The following is a 19533-nucleotide window of genomic DNA, read 5'->3' as shown; positions in this document are numbered from 1 at the left end:
CAAGTATCATGCTCTGCACGATGTCTTCTTCTTGTTTCTTGTTTGTCTGTTTGTGTGCAGGATATCTCAAAAAGTTGCAGACAGATTTGGATGAAATTTGGTGGGCAGTTTTGGTGTGTGAGTGGGTAGGTTGTACCTGTTGTATTCAGTGGGTAGGTTGAGTGTGTGACAAGGACAAATTGATTGGATTTTGGTGAAGATCTGGATCCGGATCTGGCTACTAGAATTTTAAGGTGATTCTTCACCATTGATAGATTGGGCCAAAAACGATATCTAGCACGATATCTCAAAAAGTTGTGGACGGATTCAGACGAAACTTGGTGGACACATTGAGTGTGCGACAAGGGCGAATTAATAAAATTTTGCTGAAGATCCGAATCCAGATTTGGATACGAGAATTTCCAAAAACGATATGTGGCATGACATTTCAAAAATTGATTGAGCCCAATATGTTCTTCTGGTTATTCCTGTATCTGCTTCCTTTCCCATTTCTCAAACTTTTCTTTCTCACATTTTAAAGCCACTACGTTATTGTCGTGTCCAGGCCGATTCACACCAGCCTGGATGGATAGCCGAATGGTTTTAACTTGGAGGCGAACAGCCGAGATCCTTGGAGATGCGCGCAGGACGGGAAACGGAGGAGGCGCTCACCGTGGTGTGGAAACACGCGGGTTTATTCTCAGTCCCACAACAAATAGACAAACACAAGTAAATTGAACAAATAATGGTTTAATGAGTTATAATGAAAATATACCAAAGGGTGACAATGAAAAGTGAAGTAAAACTAAATCCGAATTTGAGATGTGTCCACTCAGTCACAAACACAGACAAGTGGAAAGATGAAAATCATCCCTTTCTGCCGGCACTCAGTTTTGTGTTCAGAGACGACCTTTGAGGAGTCTCACAGTCATCGAGCCTCGAAGCCACAGTGCAGGAAGCAGAAATGGCGCGGAGTCACTCTCTACGGAGGAAATGCACCAAATGGCTTGAGGACACTCTCAGTGGCCACATATGTGAGACAATTCATGTGGACGTTCCTTAACGCCAAACGCCCACCATCCATCATCAAAGCTCCTTATAACGATTGGAATTGCCATCACCGCTCCTTTCAGGGCACCAGGTCCGCTCACAGCAAATGGTGCTGCCTTCTCCATTGAACATACAACAGAAGACTGCTGAGTTAGAGATGAGAGACGTGCTCCTCTCCTAATACGCACAAACTTAATGACCCAGCGAATGATCAATCGCTAGCATGTTGCGCCAGCACGCGAGCAAATTCACACAACATGAACAATGAGAATCGCTCAGCCTTCTTGACCATGTTGAGGAGAAAACAAGCAAGCAACCCTCTGTGTTTTGACTACGTCTCTACTCTATCATCCTCCCTCTGACGTCACACCAATCAATCATCAGCCTCGGGGGCGTAGGCTGCTGGTACGAAGCTGGGAAGGCGGGGTTTTGCCTGCTTAGAAATGTTTGGCTCTGTTATTGTTGTTGTAAGAACGTGGTTCCTTTTTATAGCATGCTTTGTAAATGCAAAAACATAGGAAAGGTTCACGGGGGCAATCACACGGGGAGAAACTAGCCTAAAGCCCTACCTCGTTAACACAGCACCCCCCCCCAGCCCCCCCCCATGTGGTGACACGTAACAACCTTAAGCTCGCAGTTTTCCCCACTTAATTTACATCGAGATGTCTCTTTCCCGTCCACAGACGATGCTATACTATACAATCCTATCTTCATTATGGAATTCCTCCATCTACCCCACAAATATAACATTATATTTGTTGTAAAGATGTAATTTTGTAATCTATTGAAAAATACCAACTTTTTTTGAAAAACCTAGAGTTGTAGATTCTTACAGTGTATATACAGTATGCCTCGCTCCAACAACAAACATTTTGTCTATCTATCTAGATTCTACAATGGCTACTGCTACCTTGAATTATTTTTTCCATCGGTTCAAGCTGTTGCAAGTGATGAAAATGTATGATTGTGAAAAACAATTTGAACTTGAACCCGAACGAAAGACTAGCATATTTAACACCTCGAACACCTTAAATGGATCTTGTGCACCCTTTGTTGTGTGTTTAGGTTGAGGATGGTGTTGGAATAACAATGAAACGGTTTAAGATCTACTTGGCAACACATGGAGCTGAGCTCAGTCACCACCCAGAATTGCTGCCATTTTTTGCCTTGCCATCAGTACAGAATCCTTCTTCTCATCCGACGTTCCAAAAGTTATTTACGGTAAACCTGTGCACCCTTCATTTACATTTTACTGCAATATGCACCATGTACATGATTAGTTCTAAGTCAACCTCTGCTTTAGCTTTAATTAAGCTCGGTTATAAATTTGACATGCAATCACAATACTGTGTAGCCAATTTCGTCTGTAAATTTAAACAGGTTTGATATTTTCATTGACCCGAAATTTCGTATTTACTTGCTATTCTATGCTCATTGTTGTCTCTATCACAAATCTCATGGGGTTACACGGAACCTGAAGTCCAATTGATCTTCTCAGCTTTAATGTATTATTTCCCGAGGGGTGAAAGACCGTTCACCATGCTGAACCATGAGGAATGGAGCAGAGCGATTTGACCTTCTGAGCGGTTGCTATCTCCAATTTGACTTTGTAACATTCAACCTCTCAAACTATGTTTGTGTGGTTCACCAACCAATGAAGAAATCAATCATCTGGTGTATCTCTACCACAACGTAGCTGTAGTAATGAGGGATCTCCAGGTTGCCTGTGTTGTGCCACTCATATTGTCTCATCTCAAGTCAAATAGATGCACTTCAGAGGTGGAGTTAAGTTGTCTCTCCATAATGTACAGTGGGGAGAACAAGTATTTGATACACTGCCGATTTTGCAGGTTTTCCCATTTACAAAGCACGTAGAGGTCTGTAATTTTTATCATAGGTACACTTCAACTGTGAAAGACGGAATCTAAAACAAAAATCCTGAAAATCACATTGTATGATTTTTAAATAATTAATTTCCATTTTATTGCATGAAATAAGTATTTGATACATCAGAAAAACAGAACTTAATATTTGGTACGGAAACCTTTGTTTGCAATTACAGAGATCAGACATTTCCTGTATTCTTAACCAGGTTTGCACAGACTGCAGCAGCGATTTTGGCCCACTCCTCCATACAGATCTTCTCCAGATCCTTCAGGTTTTGGGGCTGTCGCTGGGCAACACAGACTTTCAGCTCCCTCCAAAGATTTTCTATTGGGTTCAGGTCTGGAGACTGGCTAGGCCACTCCAGGACCTTGAGATGCTTCTTACGGAGCCACTCCTTAGTTGCCCTGGCTGTGTGTTTTGGGTCGTTGTCATGCTGGAAGACCCAGCCACGCCCCATCTTCAATGCTCTTGTTGAGGGAAGGAGGTTGTTGGCCAAGATCTCGCGATACATGGCCCCATCCATCCTCCCTCCATACGGTGCAGTCGTCCTGTCCCCTTTGCAGAAAAGCATCCCCAAAGAATGATGTTACCACCTCCATGCTTCACGGTTGGGATGGTGTTCTTGGGGTTGTACTCATCCTTCTTCTTCCTCCAAACACGGCGAGTGGAGTTTAAACCAAAAAGCTCTATTTTGGTCTCATCAGACCACATGACCTTCTCCCATTCCTCCTCTGGATCATCCAGATGGTCATTGGCAAACTTCAGATGGGCCTGGACATGCGCTGGCTTGAGCAGAGGGACCTTGCGTGCGTTGCAGGATTTTAATCCATGATGGCGTCGTGTGTTACTTATGGTTTTCTTTGATACTGTGGTCCCAGCTCTCTTCAGATCATTGACCAGGTCCTGCCGTGTAGTTCTTGGCTGATCCCTCACCTTTCTCATGACCATTGAGGCTCCACGAGGTGAGATCTTGCATGGAGCCCCAGACCAAGGGAGATTGACTGTTATCTTGAACTTCTTCCATTTTCTAATAATTGCGCCAACAGTTGTTGCCTTCTCACCAAGCTGCTTGCCTATTGTCCTGCAGCCCATCCCAGCCTTGTGCAAGTCTACAATTTTGTCCCTGATGTCCTGAGACAGCTCTCTGGCCTTGCCCATTGTGGAGAGGTTGGAGTCTGATTGATTGAGTGTGGACAGCTGTCTTTTATGCAGATAACAAGTTCAAACAGGTGCAGTTAATACAGGTAATGAGTGGAGAATGGGAGGGCTTCTTAAAGACAAAACTAACAGGTATGTGAGAGCCGGAATTCTTACTGGTTGGTAGGTGATCAAATACTTATTTCATACAATAAAATGCAAATTTATTATTTAAAAAATCATACAATGTGATTTTCAGGATTTTTGTTTTAGATTCCGTCTTTCACAGTTGAAGTGTACCTATGATAAAAATTACAGACCTCTACGTGCTTTGTAAGTGGGAAAACCTGCAAAATCGGCAGTGCATCAAATACTTGTTCTCCCCACTGTACATAGTTTACAGTGCCTATAGAAAGTCAAGACCCACGTTCAACATTTTCACCTTTTGTTGCCTTGTAGGTCAGGTCAGGTATGGGAGCATATGATGGAGCAGCACGCCGCTGCGTCCACTTTCCGCCAGTACTCCAAAGGCCTCCCTTTGCCCATCCCCCAGACAGATGCCTGGCCCATCCCCATCTCCTTGAGATGTTGATCAACCTGCTGCAACCACCAGACATGTAGTCGAACCCATTGGCCTCCTCCACTCACGAGGCTCCCTCGCTGAGAGAATATGGTGAGCAGGATCAGCATCAGGAAAACAAGCCACATGTCCATACAACCGCAGCTGACGCTCATGGACTATGCAGGTAACAAATCTCATTTGAGTCTCTTTCAGCAATCGCTCGTTGGACACAAAGTCCGACCAGCAATTGCCAAGGATTCTCTGAAGAAACCTGGTACCAAATGAATTAAGTCGCCATCTCAGATCCCAGGTCAGAGTCCAAGTCTCACATCCGTAGAGCAAGACTGGAAGCATCAAGGACCTGAAGACTTGGACTTTCATCCTCGTGTATAGGTACCGGCAGCGCCACACCCCATTATACAGTGAATCCATGACTCCCCAGGCCTGACCCAGACGTCTATTGACATCTGGCTCACAGCCAACAGAGACATGAACATCACTTTCAAGGAAAGTGAATCTCTCTCCGTGACCTCAACATCTTCACCACAAACAGGTACAGACAAGATAGCAGCATCCAAGATGTCATTGAAAGCCTGGATCTTCGTTTTGACCCAGGAAACCTGTAATCCCAGCAGCTCCGACTCCTCATTCAGCACTTCGATGGCCCCCAAAAGAATATCTAGAGTCTCCACAAGGATGACTGCATCATCTGTGAAATCAAGGTAAGAGATTTTGACATTCCCAAACGATGCACCACAGCTTGATCTCTCCGACATCTTCCCCAGAATCCAGTCCATACAAGCACTGAAAAGTGTGGGGGCCAGGACACGCCCCTGACGAACTCCAGTAATAACTGGAAATTAGTCAGCCATGGTATCACCACATCTCACAGCACTCTCAGTACCAGAGTATAGTTCAGACATCATATTGATCAGTTTTGGTGGCATCCCACGAAGACCAAGAATCCTCCAGAGGACATCCCGATTCACTGAATAGAACACTTTACAGAGATTAACACAGGCTGCAAGCAGCCCCTGCCAAATATCTTGTCTGCTTCAGTGAGGAACCGAAGAACAAGGATACAGTTAATTGTTGACCTCTTTGGTGTAAAGCCTGACTGCTCTGGACGCTGGTGCTGAAGCATATCGTGGCGAACCTTATCAAGAATTATCCGAGCAAAGATCTTGCTCGGCACTGAGAGCAGTGTCACCCCTCAGTCGTTGTTGCAGTCCTGGTGATCAGCATTCCCTTTCCAGAGATTGACAACAAGGCCCCTCTTCCAGTCAGTTGGGATGATGCCTGTGTTCCAGGCAGAGCACAGAATTGCATGCAATGACACGAGCATAGCATTTCCACCAGCCTTGAGAAGTTCAGCATGGATGCCACATATCCCATGAGTTTTGTCCCATTTCAACCGGTTCACCTCAGCTTGTGTTTCCACAAGCGAAGGTGGATCACATTTGATTGGAGGATCAGCAATAGGGACACAAACACCCCTGACATCCAACTCAACAGCTGATGGATCAGCCTGGTACAGCCACTTAAAGTAACCCGCCCAGCGGACCTTCACTTCGGACTCATCTGTCAAGAGCCCACCACCCTCTGCTCTAACTGCCGTACACCGAGGTATAGGCTTGGAGGAACGCAATGCGCAAATTCGCCTTTAAGCAAAATGAGAATCCCTTGGCCATAGGTGATGCTCAACCCCCTCACAGATTCCTAGCGCATAGCCCTCCTTGTCCACCCTTGGCGCAAGTACAGTTTTACGCCTCAGCTCCCTGAGCAGCTCAGTTCTGCCATTCAGCCTGGCCCTGCGACTCTGGTCAATGGTATCCAGTGTCCCTTGAGAGACAAAATTCTTCTTCGTCCTTCGGTGAGTTCCAAGACATCCACCAGCAACATCAAGGATGGTGGTCTTGAAGGCACTCCACAACTTCAGGATTCCCCCAAGCACCCAGGCCCCCCAAATCCCCACTCAGCCTGTTCGCAAACTCCTCAGCTACCCTCTCATCCTTGAGCTTGCCAACATTCAGCCTTGCCTCGGATGGTACCATTCTTCTGGATTTAAGCTGCAACTTCACAGTTGCTATATCAACCCTGTGGTCGGTATTGAGTAACTGAGCACTCAGCTGCCCTGCGGTGGGCAGCTGCACAGGAGGTACTTCCACGGAGTGGTTTTTCACATTTATTTTTGCTATTCATATGTTTTGTGGAATGAAAGGTTTTACAGTGGCCGGAGTGCAAATCCTGCCACCAACCTCCAAATAAAAAAGTAACCCAACTGCAGGAGGATGTCCACAGACACAGTTGGGCACGAGATATGGGCCAATTAACTTGGTGTGTGAATTTGAAGTTTTTGACGCCTGAGCTAATTCACAATTGTTATTATAATGGGGGTGGACACTTATCCAACCAAGATATTCTAGTTTTGTATTTTTAATTAATTTTCTGAAATTTGTGGAATTTGTTTTTCACATGGAAGTTGTGGGTTATGATGTGTAAGTAAATGTGGGAAAAGTCTGATTTAATGTAGTTTCATTCCAGGCTATAAGGCAACCAAAGGTGAAAATTGTGAAAGAGGGTGTCGACTTTATATCGTCAATGCACATGCTGGATGGTTTCAATCAGTGGAGGGATCTGCAAAAAGTGTAATCTATGCATCGCTACCTTGGTGACGGTAGACATGGCCAAACAATAATTGTCGGGCACAGTTTATCATGGAGGCCAGTTGAGAGATATTGCGAAAGTTTTAATTTGTTTCACCATCGTGCCATGGGATTTACGAGATGAGATGAATGGCTCTCATATCGAAAACCATTGATTGTGGCGATTCACGTCCACGTCTGGCATCTGCAGCAGAATATGGGTGTGATCATTGCTCTGTCCAAATGGTTCACCAATCAAAGTAATTCTCGGATTGCAGGAATAAACCTATTTATTTTAAACGACATCAAATTTGCAAGCATTCCCATCATGGCTGGTTAGTTGATTGACATTTCATACATGCACTTGGCCTTTGCCCAAATACACCATATTTGCACTCTACCCCAGTACAGATTGTAAATTCACCAAGTCTGAGATTATTACCTCCACCACCGAAGGTGGATGGCGGTTATGTTTTCACCCTGTTTGTCTGTCCGTTTGTCTGTCTGTTTGTCTGTTTGTTTGACTGTGAGCAGGCTATCTCAAACAGTTATGGACGAATTCGGATGAACCTTGGTGGACAGGTTGGGCATGTGACAAGGACAAACTGATTCAGTCTTGGTGAAGATCTGGATTTGGATATGGATACGAATAAATTTTAATTTTCGAGCGATTCTTCACCATTGAGAGATGGAGCCAAAACAATGTATAGCATGATATCTCAAAATGTTATTGACGTGTAATGACAAAACTTGGTGGATGAGTTGGGTAGGTGCCAATAACAAGCAGATTAGATTGTGGTTAAGATCCCGATGCAGACCTGACCTATTAGTGAGATACAAAATGTAAACTGTTTAGCCTGACAGAGGTATCTACTCTATCGAGTGCCCTCGTTATATATATTCTCTCGACAGAGTGAAATGCCATACATTCATCACAACAAAGAACACATATAAAATATAAGGGTATGTTCCTTTGAACACATGAGTCCCCTAGGACCACCAGGTGGCGCCATGAATAGATACACAGAGGTAGGTGCTGCCGCTAGGCGGGTAGATGTTCAGCAGCGTCATCATGGTTGGCGTCTCGCAATATAACATATTAGCGCGATTCAGAATACGGTTTTTTCCTCGCATCTTCATGTCTGTCAAAAAACCAGTGTCAAGGTGCACAACTCCAGCTCAACCTATCCATTGAGGTGTTTTTCGCCCTCCCCCCCCCCCGCTTTCCCGTTTTCACGCCACTGTCCACACAAAATTCATCAATCAATTCTATACAGAGTCCGGGGGACTCAAACACAGAGGGAACTTATCTTTCAAGGTTGTGTCCTCACTCCAGACTTGGTTAAATTATCTGGGTCATTCTCTCAGTCTTAGTGAGGGTGAGAAACCCCAGGATTTTGTTTTGTATACATCGTTGAGGCTTGTGGAGGAGGTAGTACACTGAATGGATCAGGACGTAACAGACAAAAACAGGGCCAAAAACACACATGCATGGGTTGGATAAGACGGATACAGAAGGAAACTCCAAGAAGGGAAAATTGGAAAATTGAAAGGAGGAAGGATTTGAGGGGGGGTGGGTTAACGAGTTATAGGGTTTAAAGGATTATGGTTTTGGATTGGAGATGATCTGAGGTGGTGGTGAGCAGCTGTCTTGAAGACCTGGAGGAAAGAATGAGATTGCAGAGGATGGGGAAGTTGATTCCACAGGCAGGATAAAGAGAAACAAGCCGGTAGGCGACATGGGTGGTCGCTACATAATTGCATACTCGTCATACAGTTTTTGACGGATCGGGCTGAAATTTTTTGACAGAGGTTGATTATACTGCACATAAAAGCGCGGAAGCTGATTTTTGATTTTCGAAAAAATATTTTTTTGGGGGATTTTTCAAAAATTGCAAACTCCAGTTGCTAGGCAATGGTGGCGTCCATAGCAACGGTGCTCAAAAGCATAGAACGAGATCCTGCTATGAACCTACCTGTCAAGTTTCATCAAAATCGGTTGACTCCTCTGGCCTCCAGAGCTGTCCATTACATACAAACAAACAGACATACAGACAGATGGAAAAACTGAGAATAAGGGTAGTCTCACGACCACCCAACAAATGAGTGGAGGTGAGCAGTAATCCTGGATATCGGTAGTTTAAACAGAAGGGGGTTGGTGGTGGATTTTGTGAGCGTTGTGGAAACCTTGCTGGGGGGGGGGGGTGTAGGGGAGGACAAAGCATGGAAACAGCAGAGAGTGTGAGACTAGAAAGGACGCGGTCGAAGATAGAGAGACCACCGACCTGTGTGCGATGGCGAATTGATAAGCCCATATTCTCAGCTTCATCGTGGGAGATTCCAATAATCTTGAAGGCCTTGGTTTCCACAGTGTCAATCTGAGCAAGATGTGAGGCACGAGAGCCTGTCCAGAGGGAAGAGCAGTACTCCATCAAGCTGCAGATGAAGACCTTGTTGGTGGATAGGAGTTCAGGTGTGCCAATGAAGGACTTTGTACAACGGAGAATGCCCAGTTGGCGGCTGGCTTTGGATACCAACGTTGAAATGTGGTTTGCCCAAGAATGATCATGGCTGGTCGTAAGACCCAGAGTTTGAATGACTGAACTGAATGTTGCCTGATGGTAAATTGTGTGCACATTTTGGCCCTTCTTCGGCTTGGCCTACCCAAGCAGGCCTTTGTACATGGCCAGCTCTCAGCACTGCAGCCTCAGTAGAATCAACATGATGGAAAAGCCACACTCAGAATGCACTCTCCTTTCAGCAGGATTAACATGGCAGATAGGCCCATCAGATTTTGTTCTACTCAAGCTTGGCACTGGGTACCCCGAGTTACGAGTTCAGAAGGAATGCTTCTGCATACAAGCAGATCACCAAGACAGCTTCATCGCAATGGATGATGTCAAAGAGAAGACTGAGTTATGTTCAGTGCAGTAGCAGCTTATAATAAGCAGACAAAAATTGAACCTCGTAGACAGTGAAATTTTCTTTGTACAAGACCATGGCTTATGGAAGAGCAAGGTGATGGAGACTTGTGGAAGAGCAAAGGCAACAAACAGACAGTGGAGAAGTGGAGCCACATTTGGACACAAGGAATCCAATGAAGTACATTATAATAGGGGAGAGAGGGAAGAGGATGGGAAGGGGAGGGTGATGCGTGATGGTGGTGCACCACCTGCCTTAAACAAAGGAGGGAAGGGTGGGGTTCAACAGTCTCTGCAAGGAGGTTCCATAAATCTGAGAAAAGAGTATAAGTGTGCTGTAAACCTAGGCTCTGTGAGTTTATGAGGATGGGTTACTGGAAGATGGGTTATTTGTTTGCACTTGAGGAGTTTAGGAGGATCAAAGGGTGAAGAGAGAGCAGAGGGAGCTCATCTCGAGTAGAAGTGGTAAAACAGAAGCCATCGACCTGTCTGTGATACGAGAGCAACAGGCCTTGTGCTCCCGCCTCATTGCAGATCATGCCCTGATAACATTGAGTGCTTTATATTTCACAGATCTTGGTGAGAAAGATGGGATGCTGGGTGTCATCCTTTATAGGAGAGCAAGATTTAGTATATATACAATGGCAGACTTTCCCCAAACCTCACCCCTGCACTCATACTTACAGAGGCCTGCAAAAGTATTCACCCCCTCCAATAATGCCACATTTCGATGAATTGCAAATTATGTATGGACAATTTTTCCAAATGAACTTTTTTTATTCATAACTGAAGAGATAAAACTAAATACTGTTATAGTCGAAGGAGGTTATATGTCAGGAATACCTGCAAAAAACACGTACAGAACTTTTCTCCACATGCCGGCAGTATCATTAAGATGCATTTTCACAAACACCATATGAGGTTTTAGACGTGTCTTTTTCAGTAATGGCTTCTTTCTTGCCACCTGTCCTAAAAGGCGAGCTTTGTGAAAGGAGTGGGATATTGTTGATTGATGATCACTGACTTCCATCTCAGACATCGAGCCTTGTAGATCTTTCATTGTCATTGTTGGATTTACAGTGACTTCCCGAACCAGTTTCCTGCTTGCGCTGCTGCTGAGTTTGGATGGGCGACCTGATCTGGGTAGAGTCTTGGTGGTATGATGCGTCTTCCACTTCTTCATGATGGATCTCACTGTACTCAAAGGGATAACGAGTGACTTTGAAATCTTCTTATAACCCTCTCCTGAACAGTGCTTCTCCACCCCTTTATGTCTGATTTATTCAGAAAGCTCCTTGGTCTTCATGTTTGCCTTGTTCGTTGACCGAGTGAGTTGCACCTTAAAACTCCTTAGATTAGTGGGGTTGTTTAGTTTTTCAGTTAAACCACTGATTACATACAGGTGAAGCCTATTTCACTTATTTTATAACCTTTCACACAAGTCATTTACTCCTAAAGTGATTTTGGGTTAATTAAGTAAAAGGTTTGAATACTTATGCAACTGAGAATCATCTGATTTTCTCTGTTAATCGAACTTATTCACATTTTACCTGCATTTTTTTAGCTTTATCAACTTGGAGTAGTTTGTGCAGTCTCCATATATTAAGTGTGATTTGAAAGCATCGATCAATGAGCTCAGGTGGCATCAAAATGTGAAAACTTTGGAGGGAGGGGGAAGGATGGGGGGGGAGTGAATACTTTTGCAGGCCACTGTAGCTGGGTTCTCCATTCTGAAACATGGACATCTTTTTTTCTTCATTCTAAAAACAAACCACACCCTATACGCCATGCCCCTCACATGTGGATCAAATGGCTTTTAACACTTTGGACAAAGGACACTATAGTTGTGGGAATATTGAGTTTGGATGACTTCAAGATAACTCATGACTTATTTTATTGAGTTGTGACATGCACTAAACACCTTTGTCAAACATCGATATAAATAAACCTGTTTTAGCAGTAATTTGACTGCAAGTTGATTTTGACCATGTATGTGTTCATTTTGCCGAGTAGTGGGGGGGGGGAGTGGAGAGGGGGAGATGGGCACCATACTCTGTGCAGAGCGTTGGTGCTGCTTAAGCAGTCTCCTTGACTATTGGGCACAATCCTGGACGGGTCACCACTCCGACACAGTATACCAGCATGCTGGTATTCATTTTGCCGACCTCGGAAGGATGACAGGCCGAATTAACCCCACCTGTAGTAGTTCAACAGCTGAGCAGGATTTGGACTCAGGATCCCCAAATCCAAAGCCCACCACCCCAACCATTAAGCCAACACCAGGCATGAGGGGGGAGGGAGGGATTGTTTCATTGCCATCATCTAAATGACACTCTGAAAATGCACATCCCAAGAACAAGGATTATCAATTACATTACAGATAGCTTTGATGTTTGCAGCTTGCTTTTGCTCAGACTCACAGAATGTCCCCAGGGTTGTGAAACATTCGCAACCATGTCCACCGTGCACTCTTTTGTCTTTCTGCTGTGGTTTTCCAGTTATCATTTTATCACTCTTCGGTCCTTTTTATTGGTGTTATTCCTGTTCAAATGTCCTGTTGCTTGTTAAAATGCTTTTACTTAAATGCTTTCTTTGTGCCTCCTTTCCTGTAACTCGTCACCCATCTCACATTGCCATTTGAAAGTATTTTCACACATCTCGCATTAACTGTGTTGCCGTGCACTCAATTTAACAGAATTCCTGGATGTGTGACCTGAGGACCAAGTTGAAAACATTTCTTGAGAAGTTTGAAAAATGTCCATCTGATGAACCAAGGCTGCTTGTTCTATACGTATCCACCACTTAGTAACAGCGCCGTACTACAGAACTGCAGCATGCAAGTTAACATGCAAAGTGTGTCTTTCAGAGCATGGATATTTGTTTTATAGGTTTCTTCTGTTTTTGATAAGCTATTTATTATGCCTTTGCAGCCGAAGAATGGAAGCATTGTTTTCTGGTTGCCCATCTGTTCGTCCGTCTTTACTTGTGTCCATGCATCCTTCCATCCGACATTCCATATGTTATCGTTTTTTGTTACCATGATAGCTGATGAATCACTCAAGGGAATGCAACTAAACTTGGCACAAGTATGGACTGTGATACAAGATGAACTGATTCGGTTTTGGGTTCAAAAGTTCAACAGTCGAATGTAATGTGACCTTAAATTGATGATCCTGGTTCCTACGATAACTTGTGAACCACTGAAGGGATTTCAAGGAAACTTGGCAGAATTATAGAATGTAGTACAAAGATGATCTGGTTACAGTTTGCTTTCAATAGATCAAAGGTCAAAGGGCATGTGCCCTTTAATTGAAAATCGTTTGATTATTGCAATAACTGGTGAACCATGGAAGGGATTTCAACCAAACTTGGCAAAAGTATGAACTGTAATACAGAGATAAACTGATTTAATTTTGGGTTCAACAGGTCAAGGGTCATGTGCCTTTTTGAAAATAATTTTGCAGACCATAACTCACGTTAGAGGCATCTGAGACATGAAGGTGTTCGAGGTGTAGAGGCATCTGATCTCTTCAACGTATCTCACTTTTCTCTCTCACGCTCACGCATGTTACCCTGAATTTCTCATGTTACCTTTTAGTGAGTTCAAACGCAACAGTGGGTCGATACCTTACACATGCGGAGACATATCCTTCGATGCAATCATGTTGAATTTATTTATTTATTTATTCCTTGACAAGCAAAGCAGAAAACAATGAAGCAAAATAAACGAGGTGAGTTTTAGACACACACACACACACACACACACACACACACACACACACACACACACACACACACACACACACACACACACACACACACACACACACACACACACTTCATTAATCGTGCAGTATCAGGTATTCCCAAAAAATAGAATATAATTGAAAGGGTTGCTGTAAATCCTTACTATAATTCACGGAGCAGTGTTTGTGTTTGTTTGTTTGTTTAACGTGCTACTTCTCCTACAGTTGTGGGCCGATTACATGCAGACTTGCTACAGATGATCAGCATGTCCCCAGTTAATGTATAGGGGTGCTTTTATCTTTGCCGATGGTCTTGGGGTGGGGGGGGGAGGGGGAGAGGATGCAAATACGCAAATACTCCATGTTAATGTGTTTGCTGTAGCGACCCCTACAGGTGGGGAAGGGTATTGCATGTCTTCGCCATTTGTAGTCCAGTTTTCATGTCCCCACGTTTTCCAGTGCATGAAGTGTTTTGAATTATAAGCAGTAGGTCATGTTTTTGCTTCATGCACGTAACCCACGTTATTGTTTTTTGACCCTATAGAGCTGTCAGTTACCTTTACACTACCCAAACAAAGGTATGTTTCAGCAGAACGTGTTGCATGCTTGGAACAAGATCACCCGTCGGGCGGGTACTCGGCTCGTAATGTTAATTTCCTTACGCCCTTGTGTCCCAAACCCATCACTTTCTGTACCCACCTTACCCAGCTGTTCCTGGACTCTATGTCCTTTTCTCATCACGAGGTGGAGAGCTTGCTGTCAAATCTCAACTCTGATTCTGCAACCGGTCCAGACGGCATCAGCCCACGTGTCCTCAAAACCTGCTTCTCTGCTCTTGCTCACCCTCTCTCTGTTCTATTCACCCTCTCATTTGCTCAAGGTCATCTGCCATCTGCTTGGAAATCAGCAAACGGTACCGCTCTGCATAAAAAGGTGCAAAAACAGATGCCTGCAACTACCGACCAATCAGCCTTCTCCCAATCATCAGCAAGGTTATGGAATCCATCAATGCTTCAGACATTAAATCCTTCCTCTTCTCCAATGTCTTGATTTCCAATCATCAATTTGGATTCAGACCAGGTCACTCTACCCTGGATATGCTGCTTCTGCTCTCCCAACAATGGATGGAGGTACTCATGCCGTATGCCGGACATGAAATCAGAGCCATCTCCCGAGACATATCGCGTGCTTTCAATACGGTCTGACACCCTGCCCTGCTCACCAAACTCTCGACCTATCATATCCAAGGCCATCTCCACTCATGGCTCGCAGACTTCCTCTTCTGACGCAGCCAACGTGTGGCCCTAAATGGAGTTTTTTCATCCCCTCTTCCTGTCCAGGCTGGAGTTCCTCAAGGCAGTGTTCTGGGTGCTGTTCTTTTTCTCGTTTTCATCAATGATCTCTCTGACTCTCTGGAAAATCCTCTTTATCTCTTTGCTAATCACTCCACCCTCTGCCTGTCATCTGTCATCCCTCAGATTGGCAAACAGCAGCCTCTTCACTCTCTGCAGATCTGGATAAAATCACAAGCCAGTCCAACACATGGAACATGTCTTTCAACCCTGACCAATCTCACACTCTCGCTATGTCTCTCCAAAAGGACCATGTGGAACCCCCCCACCCCCCCACCTACTTTCTTAACAATTCTCTTGAAGGTGTCCTTTCACTCAAGCTTCTGAGTCTCACTATCTGCCATGATCTTTCCTGGGAAAGCCACATTTCCAAGCTAGCCAACAAAGCTAGTCGTCGACTGGGCATCCTCCATCATGCAAAGTCCTTCCTTGGCACACCTGAGCTCCTGACCACATAAAAAGCTTTTGTCTACTGCCTGATGGAGTACTGCTCTTCCCTCTGGGCTGGTGCTCCCACCTCTCACCTTTCTCGGCTTCACGCTGTGGAAACCAAGGCATTTAGGATCATTGGTATCTCCCGCGATGAGGCTGAGTCTTTGGGTCTCTCACTCTCTCACCGCAGGCAGGTCGGTGGTCTTTCTGTCTTCTACCGTCTCCTTTCCAGCCTTGCTTCCCCTGCTCTGTCTGAAATATGTCCCTCTCCCATATTCCCGCAGGGTGTTCAATGTCTGCCAGGAACCACCTTCTGGTTAAACTACCAAAATCAAGAATCACTGCTCACCTTCACTCTTTCATTCCTGTTTTCCCCACCTTTGGAACAAACTCCCACACTCTCTTCAATCCCACTCTTCCCTCCAGGTCTTCAAAACAGCTGTTCACCACCACCTCTTATCTTCCCCCATCCAAAACCACGATCTTTTCTACCCTCGCGAATCTACCCCAAACCCACCTCCTTCAAATTCTCTGCTTTCCTTCCTGAAAGTCCCTGTTGTGTTCATCTTGTTTACCCTGTGTATCCCACCCGATCCCTCTCCCTTCCACAGTTCTCCTCACGTCTCTGTTTCCCACTATTTTTAGATCCTCGTGGAGGATCTCTAAGTCTAACTCACGTTGTTCTTCATCAACTTCTTGTGGACATTTTTGTTTCATGGCTTACAGTTTTAATCGAAACTTCCTGAAACTTGACATATACAATGTGTGTTCAAAAAGTATCTGACCTTTGTTCATAAAAAATACTCGTATCCAGATACAACAAACTTACACTAATCTCCTTCAAAGTAATCCTCTTGGGCTGCCACACACTTCTCCCAACGGTTCTGCCACTGTCGGAAGCAGCGCTGGAACGCCTCTTTTGGGATGGCGCGCAGCTGGTCCGTTGCATTCCGCATGATGTCTTCTCTGGACTGAAATCTGGTCCCTTTCAGGGGCATTTTCAGCTTGGGGGAAAAGCCAGAAGTCACACGGAGCCATGTTGGGAGAGTAGGGAGCCTGACGAAGCACAGGTGTGTTGTGTTTGGACAGGAAACTCTATCAAATGTGAAGAATGGGCGGGTGCATTATCGTGATGGAGCTGCCAATTGACCGCTGCCCACAGGTCCGGCCATTTGCGTCGCACAGCATCACGAAGCCGACGCAGTACCTCTTGGTAGTACGCTTTGGTGATGGTTGTGCCGTGTGGTGCGTACTCGTGATGAACCACACCACTGGAGTCAAAGAAGACGGTCAGCATGACTTTGACATTGCTGCGGACCTTCCTTGCTTTTTTTGGCCTCGGGGATGTTGGATGCTTCCATTGTGATGACTGGAACTTGGTTTCTGGGTCGTACCCATAAACCCAGGTCTCATCGCCAGTGATCACTGTGTTGAAGAAGTTGGGATCGCTGTTCACAGTCTCCAGCACGTCCTGTGCGATCTCCAAACGGAGTTGCTTCTGCTCGATCGTTAGCAGCTTTGGCACGAACTTCGCTGAGATTCTCCTTAAGCCCAAATCCTCAGTCACAATGGAATGAACGGATCCAATGCTGTCGCCCGCCTCGTCTGCAAGTTCTCTGATCGTGATTCGACGATCCTGCATCAGCAGGGTCCTCACTTGGTCAATGACGATCTCATTTCGGGATGTTGAGGGCCGACCTGAACGTGCGTCACTTTCCACTGATGTGCGACCATCTTTGAAGCGGTTGTACCACTCTTTTATCTGTGTGGTGCCCATTGCTTCGTTCCCGAAGGCCTGTTGAATCTTGCGGATCGTTTCCACATGTGAATCGCCAAGCTTTACACAAAATTTGATGCAGTAGCGTTGTTCAAGCTTTTCCGTCATTTTGTCAAACGAAAATCCGACAGCGCTCACTTACACTTCCTCACTCATCGCTGGTCTGTCGGAGACTGACAGCTTCTGCAGGCGGGAAAATATTCACGCATACGGATTAGGATCACCTACATACGTGCACCAAACCACGCCTCCCTCGCTTCATTTGTTTACACATGAAAAATAAACGTTGGATACTTTTTGAACACACCTCGTATATGTAAAAAGCCCACGCGCAGAGAGTAACCATCTCCGATTTTGGAAATTCTTCCTAGAAAAAAAGTTGATGTCATAATATCGCCGCTAATGGAAATCGCCTATACCATTATCTCCGAAACTAGGCAAGCTGTTTGAATTTTGTTTGCGGGAATCAAGCCGGGCATTAGCACAGATAATCTATCGCAAACCTGATACATCACAATGACGTCATATTCGTTTTTATGACGTCATCATTAAGAGGACGAGGATATTAGCTCATTTGAGCTTGTTTACTTCCCTCTCCCACCTGTCTTTGTCCCCTGCTCCCCTTGTTGTTCATTCTGTGTGTTCGCTCTCATACGAGAGCCTCGACAGTGTCTACAAAAAAGAGATTGATGTCACAGATTTGCTGCGTTGTCATGATTTCTACCAACAGTAAGACAAACATTTCTTTTCTGCAATTTGATTTGTTATATATTTATTTGAAATTTGCAAGTTGCAAGGAGTTGAGGTGGGGAAGGTGGATTGGTTTAAATACTTGGGATCAACTGTCCAAAGTAACGGAGAGTGTGGGAGAGAAGTGAAAAAGAGAGTGCAGGCAGGATGGAGTGGGTGGAGAAGAGTTGCAGGAGTGATTTGTAACAGAAGGGTAGCTGCAAGAGTGAAGGGGAAAGTATACAAGACGGTAGTGAGACCAGCTATGTTGTATGGTTTGGAGGCGGTGGCGCTAACAAAAAGACAGGAAGCAGAGCTGGAGGTGGCAGAGTTAAAGATGCTGCGATCTCGTTGGGAGTGACGAGGATGGATAGGATAAGAAATGAGTGTATTAGAGGGACAGCGCAGGTAGGACGGTTTGGAAACAAAGTGAGAGAGGCGAGATTGAGATGGTTTGGACATGTGCACAGGAGGGAAACGGAGTATATCGGGAGAAGGATGTTGAAGATGGAGCTGCCAGGCAGGAGGAGAAGAGGAAGGCCAAAGAAGAGGTTCATGGATGCGGTGAGGGCGGACATGCGGGTGGTTGGAGTGTCAATGGAAGATGTGGAGGATAGAGCGAAATGGAGACAGTTGGTCCGCTGTGGCGACCCCTAACGGGAGCAAGCCGAAAGAGGAAGAAGAAGATATATTTATTTGAAATTTATTTGTGATATCAGGTCCAAGTTGTTTATATGATCAAGTTGTCCAAGCTGTCTAATCTGTCTGAAGTGTGTAAGGGGTCTAAAACTTGTTCAGTTCTAAGGGATCTAAAGGGTCTTTGGGGTTTTCATTGTCTTTTGGGGTCTTTTGGATCTTTCAGGGTCTTTTGGGGGCTTCGGGGTCTTTTGGGACTTTTGGGTTTTTAGGGTCGTTTTGGGTCTTCTGTGACTTTTGTGTCTCCAGGGACTTTTGTGTCCTCAGGGTATTTTGAGTCTTCGGGGTCTTTAGGGTCCTTGGTGACTTTTGGGTCTTCAGGGACTTTTGGGTCTTCATTGACTCTTGGGTCATCAGGGTCTTTGGGGTATTTTGGGTCCTCGGTGACTTTTGGGTCATCAGGGTCTTTTGCGGTCTTCATTGACTCTTGGGTCATCAGGGTCTTTGGCGTCTTTTGGATCCTCAGTGACTTTTGGGTCTCCAGGGACTTTGGTGTCCTCAGGGTATTTTGGGTCCTCGGTGACTTTTGAAGCTTCAGGGACTTTTGGGTCTTTTGGGTCTTTGGGGTCTTTGGGGTCTTTTGGGTCTTCAGGATCATTTTGGGTCTTCGGGGTCTTTTT

The 19533-nt window shown here is 45.1% G+C and overlaps 1 protein-coding gene across 9 annotated transcripts in view; it reads left to right on the top strand.

Moving 5' to 3' along the window:
* The window catches only part of ARMC9 (armadillo repeat containing 9), a 73623-nt gene that overhangs the window by 12165 nt on the left and 41925 nt on the right, over window positions 1-19533 (top strand). For 7 of the 9 annotated variants that reach the window (XM_085892850.1, XM_085892851.1, XM_085892847.1 and 4 more), the window contains exons 5-7: window positions 2095-2250; window positions 12877-12972; window positions 13885-13912. In XM_085892850.1, coding sequence (XP_085748976.1) covers window positions 2095-2250; window positions 12877-12972; window positions 13885-13912 — 280 coding nt within the window. Of the gene's footprint in view, window positions 1-60; window positions 126-544; window positions 1435-2094; window positions 2251-12876; window positions 12973-13884; window positions 13913-19533 lie in introns of all 9 variants that reach the window. The other 2 variants (XM_085892853.1, XM_085892848.1) reach the window with 2 other exon arrangements.

This window comes from Eptatretus burgeri, chromosome 8 (assembly GCF_056783735.1).
Source record: "Eptatretus burgeri isolate ZD-2024b chromosome 8, Ebu_testis_v1, whole genome shotgun sequence".
Classification (NCBI taxonomy): domain Eukaryota; kingdom Metazoa; phylum Chordata; class Myxini; order Myxiniformes; family Myxinidae; genus Eptatretus; species Eptatretus burgeri.
The sequence above is the reverse complement of the archived record's forward strand: the minus strand, read 5'-3'. Positions and strand labels throughout refer to the sequence as shown.